The 15,303-nt window shown below is 35.5% G+C and overlaps 1 protein-coding gene across 1 annotated transcript; it reads right to left on the reverse strand.

Moving 5' to 3' along the window:
* Positions 1-3,389: 3,389 nt before the first annotated feature.
* LOC130641210 (zinc metalloproteinase nas-4-like) lies at positions 3,390-12,834 on the reverse strand. Its single transcript, XM_057447913.1, has 8 exons — positions 6,376-12,834; positions 5,645-5,791; positions 5,256-5,379; positions 4,896-5,071; positions 4,381-4,599; positions 4,027-4,077; positions 3,835-3,951; positions 3,390-3,505 (listed from the first exon to the last, which is right to left on the reverse strand). Exons 1-8 carry the CDS (start codon positions 6,434-6,436, stop codon positions 3,501-3,503), a joined length of 900 nt encoding a protein of 299 aa, XP_057303896.1. The 5' UTR covers positions 6,437-12,834; the 3' UTR covers positions 3,390-3,500.
* Between the last annotated feature and the right edge of the window lie 2,469 nt (positions 12,835-15,303).

A 15,303-nucleotide genomic window follows, 5' to 3' on the forward strand; every position in this document is an offset into this window, starting at 1 on the left:
TGTCCCCAAGGTATCTTGTATCTTTCGCATTAGAAATCTAGGTAGAGGGCGCCTGGGAACAAGGCTGGTGTCATTTATGAAAATAAATGTGGCGCGAAACTTTGTAAAACAATGAATACTGTAATTATATTTTGTACTTTACGACTTTACACATCACAACATAACAAACTTTTGGTCCATAACAGCTGCAACCGTTGAAATTTTTTTTCTTTGAAGTACTGCGCAAAATAGTTAGTCCCTTTAATCGTTTGTGTTGGTAATTATCACTTGACAATTATTTTCATTAGTTCGCGTACGGGAAGAAAAAAAACCCGCTCGTTTTCTTGTTAGCACCACAGACATTTGTTCTTTTTTAACACAAATTAAGATGACTAAGTGCAGCAAGCTTTGTGTACAATTGCAAATTGAATGTTTATTCTCGCATCCCATAGTTATAAAATGTTTACCCGGATAAAAATGATTAAGTACAGAAAACTGTACGATTGCAAACTGTATTTGCAGACATTTTGAATGCTTTTTTTCTCGCAAATTTAACCCTAAACTACATACTTAAATTTATGGAAGTAAATCTCTCAAGATGCAGCATTTTAGCACCAAAGTCTTTTTACTGCCTAAACCAAGTCTCTTTCACTTCTTTTTTTGACCATATACCGTTTTAAAAGATGGGCAACTGTCATTAGAGGAAATTTCTTGCGGTAATTTTTGATTGCAGAGTGTAACATTGCAAACATTATCGTCACGAAATTTGTAATTAATGGTATAAAATGATGACCAACAAATCAGAAAAAAAGAAAAGCTTAACTCCAAATTTACGCTTGCTTTAAAATCGAGTTTTTTATATAAGCTTCTCTTTTTAAACCGTAACATTACATTAATTTTCTTGAGAAAATTTTCTCAATACGTTCTAACGTGTTCCTCTTTTTAGCAAAATTTCAGTCTGTTTTATAACCTAAGTTCTAATAAAAGAAAAAGTACAGGGACAATGAAATCACAGCGGACAAAACGTGTACAAACGTGAATCAGGCACCTTTTAAGATACAATATGCCCTGGGACGAAGTTGATCTAAGTAGCTGCTTATTTCTTTTACCTCTTCTTGTACCTTAGCTTTTACCCTTAACAAGCGGATGTGATGGGTCGAGATTAATTTATGTAATTTTCGCTTAAGTCTATATTTCCTTCCTAAGATAAACCAGCTTCAAAACATCTACACAAGCAGAAAATAACTACATTATGTTTAGCGCTCCTCCTTTTAACCTTGTGTGAAATTTGGGCAAAGTCCAACCTCGACCGCTGGGCTCTTTGTCTCTTTTTTATAAACGGGAAAGCGAGACGAAATTTCTCGCCCGTCCCTTATATCAAAAAGAGAAAAAAAGCCCTGGAATCGGGGATGGGTAAAGTCTGAGCTTTAAAACGAAGATATCTCCTTAGTGAACATTTTTTTCTTCATTTTTATGTGTACGACGAATCAGTACAAAACACGTCCTGTTCTTCATGAATATTAATATTCTACGGTTTGAAATATCCATTACCCTGCTCTCTTAACCTCCCCCATAACGTCGGTTCGGTTACCTCACATCTACCAATTTGCGATTCACCCCACTCTTAAAAAAAGTTTTATTTCGTTACGTTTTCTTTTCTATATTTTGAAAATTTTTGAATACAAGTGTAATTATTCAGTCCCGTTGAAAATAGCACATGCCGCGGTTGTTAAATGTTTCAGGGGGTGCAACTTGAAGTTTGCTTTACCAGCAGTTTCTTTTACACATTTAACTCCTATAGCGAGAAAAAAACAACAGAAATCAAAAATTGTTATTCAAGTGATTACGTTCCTTTACACGTCTGATCCCCACCGGGAATAACAACACGTGGTAAACACAAGGGCCATCACAAGTTGTACAAGTAACACGAATGTAATGAAATTGAATGGCCTGGTTCTAACGTGCTTAAATATGTTCATTTGATACCACTGTAATTTTTTTAAAAGCGCGTGAGGAAAAGGTGGCAATAACTTGTAGCCGCATGCCAATACGCGCATTGGTTAAAAAGGTGGCTTGTAAACAACCTCGTTCCTACATTGTTTTATCTCTTAACGTCTTGCCGATATACCTTGATGATACTAATTTTTGATGGTATTAATTTTCGCTCTTTTCGCAAATTATGGGACTAATACTTTACTTTTTCTACCCGCGAAAATTAAAGTGACAATTTACTGTAGCATAATTTTAAGGCTATAATTGAAACTTAACAATAAATACTCATATATTATAATTTATAACTTTATATATACATATATTTACAATAGACCTCTTCGTACTCTAGCCGCACTGGGTACGAGGTTTGGCACCAATCACAGACAAGAATTCAAATGTGAAATGTAATTCATCGCTGCATTCAAGATGTCAATTTTTCTCATTGTTTTCTTCTTCATTTCATCTGGCAAAGTGTTCTGCAAAATTCGAAAAGCTTCCGACATGCGCTGGATCCGGTGTCGTTCTCTCTCATTGTTTATCGTACGTCGTGTTTGTAAAACCGACTCCGAGACGCTTCTTTTTCGACGTCTCCTTTTAGTCGAAGATTGAACAGGTTTTGCGTCGCAAAAGTTAAGTTTTCTTTTTGTTTCTATACTCGAATTATTATCACTCTCAATTTTCTCAGGGGTGTACTGCATATTAGAACCATTAACTTCAGTAATAGTAAGAAGACCTTGGGTTGTCTCAAATTCTGTTGGTTGGTACGTCGCGTTGATCTGTGAACATTTGGGACTCTGGAAAATATTTTCACCGCAGGTGGTTTCTATCTTGTACGCCGTATTTATTGCTGCATGTTGCGGTAATGTTACTGCGTTTGGTTTCAATCTTGTCTCACCACCATATTGCTCAAATGGACTCGATGACACACAATTCGATAAGTAAGGATACGCCACACTAGTGCCAGTGAAGTAAGACATCTGTGATCTTTGGAGATCTAAAGTATGCAAAAGAAAAATCATGAAGTTTCAATATTTGCACGTAGGCAGTTTTTTAACAAACCAACCAAAAGAAATAATGTACATTGGTAAATTTTTACAAACAACATTTACTTACCCATCCAAAATATAATTTCCTCTTTTTTAAATATGTACAGTACGAACTTGTTTCCATCATTATATCCTAAAACTAACGCGGTGTACCTGTAACTACCTGTATGTATTGTTTTTGTATTGCACGTGCGTTTTATCCAATAACTAATATGGCGTACCCGCAGCCTCGTTTCAAGGACATGTGCTGATTATGTTACTCTTGTTTTATAAGTACAACAAAAACGTTTAATATACGTGTGCCTATGTCCCAGACTTATAATTTGATTTACAACAATCTTGGGGGTATGGAAACTAAATGATCTCAAGGTGTTAATTTTTTTTAAACTTTTTTATTTTTTGCAATCACAATAATAAACAGTACAGTATAATTGACAACTTTGTTAATTTACTGCAGGTTTTGATTCTGTAAATCCTTCGCGATTAACCTAAAAAATAATAATAAAAAAATAAAAAATAAAAACAATAATAAAAAAATATAAGCAAATAAATAAATGTCTTTCCCTGTGCTACAAAAACCGGGAGATATTCACGCTTTTTTTTTCTCAAAAATATGCTTTTTAAGAATTTCAGGTTAAAACAATAGGTAATAAGAATAATGAAAAGCTAAATTTTGATATCGTTATTGAAAAAGCGCGTATTTTTTGTAATGAATTGAGTTTTCCTAACTTGTTTGTCAAAAAATTCGTTTTCCAGATCCACACGAGCTAGCCGTCTTAAAAAGTCTAACAACAATAAAACAAAAAAACTAACTTACAATATTGACAAGATTTATAGCACTGTTTTTTCAAAACTTTCTGTAGGCTTGTCGAGCCAGAATGACAATAACGTAAAAGAGGTGTACAGTAATCCAAACCATTCTCGTCCTCACATACTAAGATAAAACATTAACAATAACACATCAGTTTCCCATAGGAAAGTGTGAGAAACCTCTAAATAATTTGTTTACCTGGTGCTCGCGAAGGGGGTGGCGTTAAAGTTGGCGGCAGCGTTCCTTTTCCTGTAATAGTGAACAAAGAAAAAATTTTCTCTACCTCCCAATATCATTCAATTAATATACCTTCCATCACATTCTTCATGGTAAAAGGGCTTAGAAAGCACGTTCTATGGAATATTTATTATTTTGGCCAAAAAACGGGATCACCCAGAAAAGTGGGCGGAGGGAAAGGGGGTGGCCGTTGAAGCAACTAAGATGGGCCTAATTGAAAGTTAAAAACTAGGTTGCTAACAATCAATTAAAAACAACCAAACAGACTACTCTTTACAGCAGGTAAATAAAACCACAAGTCATGGCCAAACTCACCATTACATCGATACATAGCGTTTAATTGTCGCACATCACTTGCACTCAGGTGAGTGGATGTACCAATCAGATCTTCATATTTCTTCTGCAACGTTTTGATAGTCATGCGGCCACCACCGAAAGTATCCTTGCGATAATGAGAGATGGATAAATAGTCATATGCTTCTCCTCGAAAATCCAACTGACTGTGTGGATACTTTTTGAAATTTTTTCGTGCAGCTGGAAGCAAAAGTTTATATAAATAAAATTGGACTAAATTTATTACATTACCACCAGAGACACGAGAGTATAGCAAGCCCCAGCGTTTTCTCTAGGTGGTTTGAAAACGCTACATTGTGCAGAGTGAGGGTTTGAACTTGGGGTGTTATGATCACTCTAGTTTTATGGCCAGTCGTTTATATTCCTAGCATAGCTATTTGGTGCATTTTTAGCACGAAATCTGTCCGTATGACAGACAGACGTCGGCGCTATTATAATAGAAAAGGAAGATAAAGTGCACATGTACTTTATTTTACCGTTAGGTATATTATCCCATATTATTTTGACATATTTGTCACGGTCAGCTCTGGATTGCTCATGATGAAATCCTAGAGAGTGGAACATCTCATGCATGGCGGTTGGAGCGTGTTGGCATTCTGACGCAAGACTAATTTTATTGACAGTACCAAAGTAGCCGACTCTTGAATGACACCTAAGGCAAAAAAATAGCACATCATTGTATCTCCCAGTCAAAAAAAAGTATTTTCATAAACAATGATATCTCGAAGAAAAGAAGTCTCTCAGATCGAGGTTGCCTTGATTATTTGACGGTACTTAAAAAAATACAATAAACAGAACTGTTGCCTCACGGCTGACCCAAGTATCAACAAACTTACCCCGAGCCCTCATAGAAATAAAAATACGCTTTCTCGTTCGTTCTTCGCACGAACTTTAAACAAGTTTTGGCGTGATACTCCACGATAGCGGCGTTGATCGCTTTCATCGCTTTCGAACTTTGTACTAAAGGAAATAATCGAAATACTGAAGCAGTCGCGCTTACAAATATTAGCAGACATTTAACACGAGGTACCTCACTGGTAGGGATCTAGTTATTTGTTGTCTAGAAAAAACACTTTTTTAAAATATCAAAAATCCACCTTGTTCACAGTTCTTTTCTCGTTTTGGCCGTATGTACCAGAAAAAAAAACAAAGGCCTGGAAAAGAGGTTGCAAACAAATAAAAAAAAGAACAAATTAGACAATACCAACACATTATACGAACATACTTATTTCCTTGGAAGCGCTCCAAGCAATTGTTGTGGACGGCCATCGATTGGAGATTACTCCCGCAAAGCTGTTTCCAGAACTAGCATCTTGGATGCGTCTCATTTGCTCGGGAGATAATATCATATCGCCTTCGAAAAGGTTTGGATCTAAACCAAGAGGAAGATATTATTGTTACGTTGTAGCGAGGAGACGATCATGTGAAAGTGACAACAAAAGAGATTAGGAGCATCTGTTTATTTAAGAAAACAGACCGCGAATCGAACCGTCGATGCGCTGGCAAAATAAATGTTGATTCTAACCCAAGAAAAACTACTTTTATGCCTATAATCCTTTGATTCAGAATTTTTAAACTTTTTATGAAAAAATTTAGAAAGTTTTTTTGGTGAACGGCTACACCGCACGGAGTAACTAAAATTGGTAGCTATTCGCTTTTTTTTCGGATATTTAACCGCGCCCTCTTCTTGCAAGAGAACACAGCAGGGGGTTTTCAACCCCATGCAGCCCCCGTTTGTCTTTTGTATGTTGTCACAAAAGTGTTAAATCATAGAAAACATCTTCACATTCCAACGAGGCACCAACTTCTCTTCGCATACGCGTAACAAGTTCTGATTTCCTGTGGACGCCTAAATATTATCTTCGAGCACATGAAAATTAAAACCTTCATGTAACCGTGTATTGTCTACGCTTAGATTCGATAGCTAAAAAACACACTAAGAAATAGAATATTTACTTTCCATTGGAGGAAATGACATCACAGAGCGAACCAATAAAATCACGAGAAGCGAAATCATGTTTTGGTCAGTGTTACAGCAACACCAAATTTGTTCTGAAGTTGGAGATCGTGTTTAGGATAGATACTTCAAGATAAACAGAAGTATACAATCTTGAAGCGTTACTTTACCATTGTTGAAATCGGGTCAAATCCGAAAGTTAATTAAGCACTTAATAAATCTTCATTGGGCAAGTGTTTTGAAAGACAGGAAGAGCGCTGCAAACAAGGTTGCTTGGCTACTACAGGAGATCACTGCTGCATCAACCTTTTAGTTGCCGTGATTAAAATGCATAGGAGAATTCCAAAAAAGAAAATATAGTCATACAAAAGAAGTCTTTGACGAGAAACACGAAATTTTTAAAACCGAAAAAATTACCCTTGTTTCGGGTTCAAATTTTAGGAAACACAAAAGATGTGAGACGCTTCAATGCGAACGCATGAATTAAACAAAGATTGTTTTTTGTTTGAAAGCTGTTCACACGAGAGCGTTGATATCATTCCATTTCTTTGATTAACCGTCTCGGCTGTTTCAACAAAAAACTTTGATTTTAGAAGTACTCGCAGATAATTATTATCGTGTTGAATATTTTTTCTGTGCTAATTTAAGAAGTTGAAAGTGTTGTTTAACAGATTCGACGTTGTTTACTGGGTATTGTGCTAATCCTGTGATGACGGCTTCAGGCAAGAAGCTCTGATAACGAGGATGAAGATAATCTGTAATCGGATCCACCATCATTTCTAAAGCTGCAAGTTATAACCAGGGAGCTTTCACAAAAATAGCTACATACAATTTCAACATTTGGTCAAATTATGAAATTTCTTTTCCCACACAAAACAGACGAATTGCTTTAAGGATTTTAGCAGTTTTGTTAATTTTTCATAATTTTTTTCATTATATTTTTTTAGTACTTTAAAATTAACGGGAAAATTCTTTTTCGCAAAAATTAATCTCACATAATTTTTTAAAACACCGATACGCGAAAATCAATCCTAATCAATTTAGCGAGTTTTTGACTTTTGTAAAGTTTTCTGGTTTTCTTTTCAATTACAGCTCTTTCCTAAAATACCGTGTGTCTGATTTTTTAGTGAGATTTTAATTTTTAAACTGAGATCTGTCTTGTTTCACAAACTATGCTGAACTTATGAGATAAAAAAATTCTCGACATAACCAATCAAACTCGTCATACGTGGTATGTAATTATCTAGACATTTCTAAGGGCTGGTCCAATATCTCTTCTTCCTGAACCATGGCGTATTTCTGTTAGCTACTACAGACATAATAATTCATTTTAATCCATGTTTCTCTATTATCATGTAAATATTCGCTACGATTAAATTTCGCGATTTCGCAAATTTTCATGCTTTTCGCGAAATGCATTAATTCCCACTGTCGTCATTCGCAAAAATTTATTCTTGCGAATTCTTGCATCTCCGTCATCGCGAATGAAGTGCTTGTGAATTTATTTTTTAAACTTTTCTTTTAGCGAAATTTTGGGATATGATAAATCATTGTGTTCGTGTAAATGGACTACTTTGTGTTCGCGTAAATGTACTATTTTTTGGCTCGCCTGGATTTTATATATTTTATATAAAATTCAGGCTATATTTATGTTTATATATTTTAATAACAAATTAATTTTTTCTTTCGCTAAGATTTTGCCAGCTGCAGAAGTGGAGAGCCGTCAGTTGGTGAATTTCTACACAGGTCCTGAGAATCCTTACATCAATGATAGATAATGATTCCTTTGATTAATCTAATCGGGACATGACTCTCGTGAAATAAATTATCACGGAATTTACTGAAATTATATTCGCGAATAAAAATTCTTTCAAAATATAACAAAAAAAATTATCAAAATTCAGATTTGCGAAATTAAAATTCTCGCGAAAATTTATTCCACAAGGATATTAATAAAGGTTGGTGGAGTATTTTCTTTTAGTGCAGAAGTTGCAGGTTCGCACTCCGCACGAGACAACTATACCTACATCAAGTAACTTGCGCCAGGCTTGTTTAACACTCAGAATATGATATGATTATCGCTATTAGACTATTTCCCGTACTGTCACGGCACGGGGTATCTTGGGGTGTTAAATTATTTCCATAAATGCCAAAGTGGGTGCGCTGATTTCATAACAACTTATTGTAGATGACAATAGAAAACTGGACATTTGCGCAGCGATTGATGTAGCAGAGTCCGTTAATGGCATCACAAGTCACTTTTTTGCGTACGCTCAACACTTTGACGCATTTTCAGTTATAACGTCGTATAACATGTCACATCAACGTATTGGGTAAACTGTCGCGGATTTCTAATTTGCAAGGAGTTTGCAGTTTGTGTCATTTACCAAAGATTTCTCATCATCACAATCGTGGCAGCCATGATAAAATATTCCATCTTCAAACAACCGATAGGTGCCACACAACAACTGCAACTCTTTTTAGAAGTCGGAATAGTAAACTTAGAACACGCGGGAGGACTGCTTCTGGTAATATTTTTTACGTGTGCGATTGCAAAGATATAATGGATTTAGATTTAGTACGTCTACAGCGGAAATCCGTAACGCATTCAGGTCATTACGCATTTTAGCAAGCTGCATTTCGTATTTCCTGCTGAAGGGAAAGCGATACAAGATATGAAAAATAAAAAAAACTGTAACATGACTGTTCAACGGCAGCCGATAGCAATAAAAATCAAAGAAAAGTTTATAAATTTTCTAAACACCCGTTAACAAAATTTCAAACTCTGAAAGTCATTAACCAAAGAGGAAATAATTATGTCCGTTTAGTTTGTTTTTGTCGCTAAAGCATTGCGATGGGGGAGGTTTCCTGGCTAATTTAAGGGTGTTATTTAAATTGATTATTTTTTGAACAATTCTCCTTTCTCTTTTTTCACATGACAATCAAAACATCTTTCGCAAATCAAAAAATTTAACCAGCTTTAAAATACTTTGAAGTATTTAATTTCGTAAGTAAGAGCCGTAAAAATTTTTTTTCAACCATATAGCGGACACAACTCGTTCTAGCGTACAATTTTTGCAACGACAAACAGAGTCCTGGTTAACTTTTCATCAGAAACGCTCTTTTTAGCGGACATATTGTAATAGCGGAAACCTTTTTGTTGCCACAGGGAACTTTCCCGTATAAATGTGAGATTAAAAATGTGAATAAAACTCCCACGCTATAATTTTCTCAACTTCGGTATTAAACCAAATCTAAGCCAATTAAGGAATTCGCAATATCAAGACGCAGGAGGAGGTTTACTTTCCCAAACGTCTCTCGCTAAGCTTTCTCTTTTACGGTTTGTTAGTTATTCCATTTAATAGGGGCGAAAATCATCGCCTTTAAGGAAATAAGTTTTGGTGAATACAAAGTTTTTGAAGATTGATTTAGCTATACATGCCTAAGCACTTCTCGTTTGAATTAACTTCTCATTATAAATCGAGGCGAAGCTAGTTTTCAAAATTTCGCGCGGCATAACAAAGAAATTTTTTGGACGTAAAAACAAGACGACAGTGGATTACGAAAAACTCAAAGTTATTTTAATAAACATTTTTAAGACATAGAAACAAAAACGATAACAAACAGAATAACCATTTTTTACTTTAGGAGTCGTCTCTATTCTGCAGCAAATTACCCGTCATCCTTGGGGTTCGTGTTGCTCATGTGCTTGCTGAAATTTTCCGCAATTGCAGTTTTTATTCAAATTCCAGTGACGGCGACGTAGCTGGCTCCACAGTAAACAATCGCAAAGCCGCCTGGAACTTCCGTGGAAAGGGGCCAGAGACCTTTTGAACAAAGGCGGAAAATGTGATCAGATATGTCATAAGCAGGAAGCGAAGTTGACTATGACATTCTTTTTAATGATTAAAATGATTTGTGGTCATTTTTTAATTAGACCGGACTGACAGCCGGGCATAGGCCTGTGGGCTTACGGACGGTACGGCTTCAAATGCGGAGAAATAGTGTACCTTTAACGGTATACTATCTCGGTCAACGTATAAAATCTCTGATATAAATAACTTTTTTTAATCTTGCATCGGCCTCTTTTTTACTCGCAATGCCACCGCATTATAATGGTCTCAACGTTGAATCAACATTAACCCTTGTGGTGCGGATCCCGCATATATACGGGATAGCCACGGGCATTTTACAGTCACAAGCAATTTCAACAAACTGGTTTTGCTCAGATCTGGTAGTAAGACCAAAACAGTGCCCTTTGAAAAGAAAGTTCGGAGTCTAAAAGCGCTTTGTTGTGAAATTTCGGCCCTACAAAGTCAATAATTCATTCAAAAAATCTCTCCTCAAATTTTGCCTGCTCATGTTACGGGCCACCAAAGCAACACAAATTCACCCAAACACAGTTTTGTGTCGCGGCACATCTTGTTAGCGTGCGCCCAATGCATTTGCTACACATCTAATGCTCGCAATCCGTTCTTGCGTTAAACTAAAGTCAAATAAAGTCAACAGACCCGGGGGTGCAGGGGGCAGCCCCCACCTTGTTCTTGAATTATAGTCAATTGAAGTAGGAATAAAAGTTGTGTCAAAATTGAGCTTTTTAACAAACGGACCGCACTACGATGGTTAATACGAAGTTGAGCAGGAAAGAAATTTCAAAACTAACGCTAGTGCGGTATCGTCTGCTATCCTGTACCCGAGGTTTTTTGTACCTCAGAACGGTCTGCACTTACAACAGGCACAATTAGGAACAAGAATGTAATTTTCATTAATTTGTCGACACAACTCTCTCTTTTTGTCAAAACCATTGTGTATTGAACTAAAATGCATCAAGTACTGCTGCGAGCAGTTTCTTTGAGCAAAAACTTTTGGTCCAAATTCTTCTCGCCACGACAAATTTTTTTTATATAGTTAAAAAAGATATATGCACTCGTCAAAAAAGATATAAATTTTATGTTGTGTCTAAAATTAAACAGCTGTTTTGTCTTCCGCAATTATGAGAAAAACTTACGCGATTCCGAAAAAAAACGCTTTCTAATTTTCGCGCATTTTTACGATTTGCGCGCGAATACGCAATCAGTAAGATAATGGGATGGTTAAGCATAAACAAAACAAGTTAAAGCAAAATTCTTTTTATTGTTAACTTCTTTATAAACAGATTATAATTGGAGGTTGGAGTGAACTTCTGTAGTCCATCGACATCTGCTACTTCTGCTATATACTAATTTTTAAACTAATATTATCATTACTATTATTTACCTAGGATAGCATTTTCAGTTTCTAGAGGAACTTTTCTCAATGAGGGTCCTGCGAAAGGGGTCCCAGTGCATTTAAAGCTCCCATTTGAGCTACGGAAGGCGTGTAAGCACAACCGCTCAATTAGACAACCGCCTATTCTCATGCTGAACGTTAAGCAGAAAGGATCTGTTCTGCCCAATCTTAGGACACTGCTTAATCTTTGGACATATAAATGCCAAGTCTTAAGACTGGACTTGATATCTTTGACTTCCACAATTGTTCTAAGATTGGACATATACGTCCATAGATTGGGCAGTCCAGTCTTAAGACTGACAATCCATTTGTCACTGTCCGAAGATTGGCCTGGCAAGTCTAAAGACGGTGCGAGTTCCAAGATTGGGCAGAACAGATCGGTTAAACTGTAACACATATTTGGGCATATTAGATAATTATAACACGCGTTTTTATGTGCCACTTTCTTATAACTAAGCGCTTATTTAGGTGACGCTTAATCGGTAACTTACCCTAATCACTTGCCTAAGTTCTTTTCGTAAAATTTCATTTGTTGAAACGTATGGGTTGAGCATATAATAAACAACGGAATTGGTGTTACTTCTTTGGTTAAATTTACACAATATTCGCGGATATTACTACGCACGCAGCTCATTAACGAGGTTCTCGTGCGCGCGGCTAATGGCATTTTCGTTCAAAACAATTCTTAAATTCGTGAAAATTACCACAATACAAACGTTTACGTCTTCTTCCTACCAAATAAACCATTGCACGATGCTGGAAACCTACTAATTTTGAGAAAATTCGCGGTCACTCTCTGCTTTTTCGCCAAACTTCCGACAGCAGTGTCCGAATTAATTAACGTTATACTTTGACACGTTCTCGTAAATTCTCCATCTTGCGAGCTACCTTATCGGACAAAACTGTCGGACAAAATTTTTCTTTGGTGACGAAAATTATGTCCAACGAAAATTTTGCCCGACGAATAAATTTGTCTAAAATCAAATTTTCTAATATTTAAAAATTTACATATAGATCTTGAAAACTCATATAAGTTATACTCTGTTGATAGAATTTTATAGGCAACCAACTGGTCCTTTTTCAAAAAAATTTATTGAAATTCATGCCAAGGACTCAAAATCTCATTGACTTGGAATGCTTTTTTGACCTAATAATTGCTTTCCTCCTTCAGAATTCGAACTTATGGAAGCAATAAAACTAAATTTAATCACAAGCATGAGAAAACCAAAAGTAAATCCCTCTTGCCTTAAGGTGTAAAACTTTCAAACAAACCTTTAGGCTTTTGGGAGGAATTTTCAAGAAAAAACAATCACAAGCATTAAAAAAACAATTCCTTTCACTTCTGACAGTTACATGCTTTTAAACGGATCTTCAGCTATCTCTACAACAGATTGTGCGCTCTCCAGCTGCATCGAACCCGTTGATGATCATTTCTGATTCGTTGCTTAAATGGTGGTAAAGTTGAACGATCCAGGATGCGTGCAATGGTTATAAATCCGCAGGATTAATGCCTTGTTTCAACTGAATTGTCACTTGATTTGAAAACCACTCATTGCACAAACTTTGAATGAAGGCTTTATCAGCTTTATTTACACTAATATCCAGAGGTTGAAATTTATTTGCCAGGTTGTGCGGAACGATTACGATCTGGCAGTTATTTTTTGACCAAATATCCTTCAATTTATCGTTATCTTGACCTTTGAACGTATCCATAAAATAAGCGAATAGTGTTCAATTGGATACCCATTTTCCATTTTAACTTTATTAGGGTATAGAGATGATTTCCTCAAAAAACTCAACCGATTATTCCAAAGGGTAAAAGGAAAAAGCCGTCAATCATATACGAGACGTCATCAGAATCGTTCAAAATTGAGATCTGTAGTAAAGTGGTTAAACCAAGGGAAAAAACTTGTATCGTATCGTATTCATCACCGAATCATAAGAAAATGATGAAACCGTAGCGTAGAAAAAAATTAATCTTATATTACAAAATTACTTACCTTTTATGCTATATTTATTTGTAGAAGATAGGTTTGCTAAGGATATATAACGTTTGTGGTATTTGTTTTCACCTGTATATTAGCTGATTGAAGTTTTAATAAAAAATAAGAAAAATCCAAAATGGACAAAATTTTTCGTCGGGCGAAAGTGACGAAAATTTCTGGAGGCGACGAAAATTTTGTCCGACAAAGTTTTGTCCGATAAGGTATCTGTAAAAAAGCACCAGAGGATGTGTTTGGCGCGTTTCTTTCTTTCGGCAATCAATCAGGCTTCTACATATTAGAAGCGGTTACGATCGTAGCAAGACCGCTAGGTAGACTGTAAATTCCTGCGCATATAAATAACGGCGATGCAAAGAAAACAGCCGCAGAGTTTTAGGTTGCTTTTTAACCGAGATTATCAAAGCAGATTTGCAAAATTGAGGTTCGTCAATTAAACCTATATTTTCGCAAAATAAACATTCTGGAAAAGAATAATTTCGCGATTACCTTATTTTAAAACATTTAGGGGGCGCTTAATCCCGTAAAAGAAAATTTGTTATAGGTAGTTCGTGCATACTTGCTATTTGATTAAAAATTTTGCGGGTATAAAATTTTGTCAAATAAAATTTCGCGAATTTTGTGAAAAAGTGATAAATTTAAAACTTTCAAGATATCCAAAGTTTTATTAAAATAGTAATATCATCCGACAACACAGTTCACAACATATTGCACTCCAAACATGTTTGCCGTCCATAAACCACGGTTGCCGAAATAATGATTCCGTGTAAACAAGTCTCAAAATATATGATTGTTAAAAACTCGTTGGATAAACGACGGATGTGGTCAACGTTACTGCATTTTGTTCTTTAACATGAAATAATATCGATTTGATTTATCGATTACTGAGGATTTCTAACCCTGCGTGTGACGTCAGGTCCATCAGCTAGCCATTCCAATTCTCGAGATTGGTATTTCTTCCATGTCAACAAATGATAAACATCAACAATTACTGATTCGTGTATAAAAAAGTGCTATTAAAAATAAGATGTCTTTGTGCTTTGAGGAAAGAGTTTTTGTTAAAATTAATTTGCCCCTTATTTTAAAAATAAGTTCCCCAAAAATCAAAAAAAATATAAAAAAAAGACAATTTTGGTGCTTCGAACCGCAAAAACTTGTTTGTGGACGGACAATATGCATCGCAAATCTCAAGACTTCTCTTCAACACAAAGGTTGTGAAAATACAAGACTGTTTTTTGGGTTAGAATTTGATAATCTCATCCCAAATCGACCTACGTCTAATTAGACGCACGCTTATTGGAATTCTGGTAACATTCTCATTAGCAGATTTTTAAAACAGAAGTATCGGACACTCCATCGCATATGTTTTACGAATACTAAATGAATAAAACTAGAGGCATTAAAACCATGTAAAGATTCAAGCGAATTCTTTTTTCATTTTTCTTTCTGAAATAAAATAATGTATTAGTTAGACAGGTCATAATGCATTTAATTGGTGATTAAATTCAATAATAAACTAATTTTCAAAATCAATTCATTAGAGAGTAATACAACCAATTAACATATACTCATGAAATTGATGGAAAACAAACACACAAAACCGTGCTAACAATTTGAATATAGCACAAAATAGGACATTTAGTTAGCAATTCTTTTGTA

The sequence above is a fragment of the Hydractinia symbiolongicarpus genome, chromosome 4 (assembly GCF_029227915.1).
Source record: "Hydractinia symbiolongicarpus strain clone_291-10 chromosome 4, HSymV2.1, whole genome shotgun sequence".
NCBI lineage: Eukaryota > Metazoa > Cnidaria > Hydrozoa > Anthoathecata > Hydractiniidae > Hydractinia > Hydractinia symbiolongicarpus.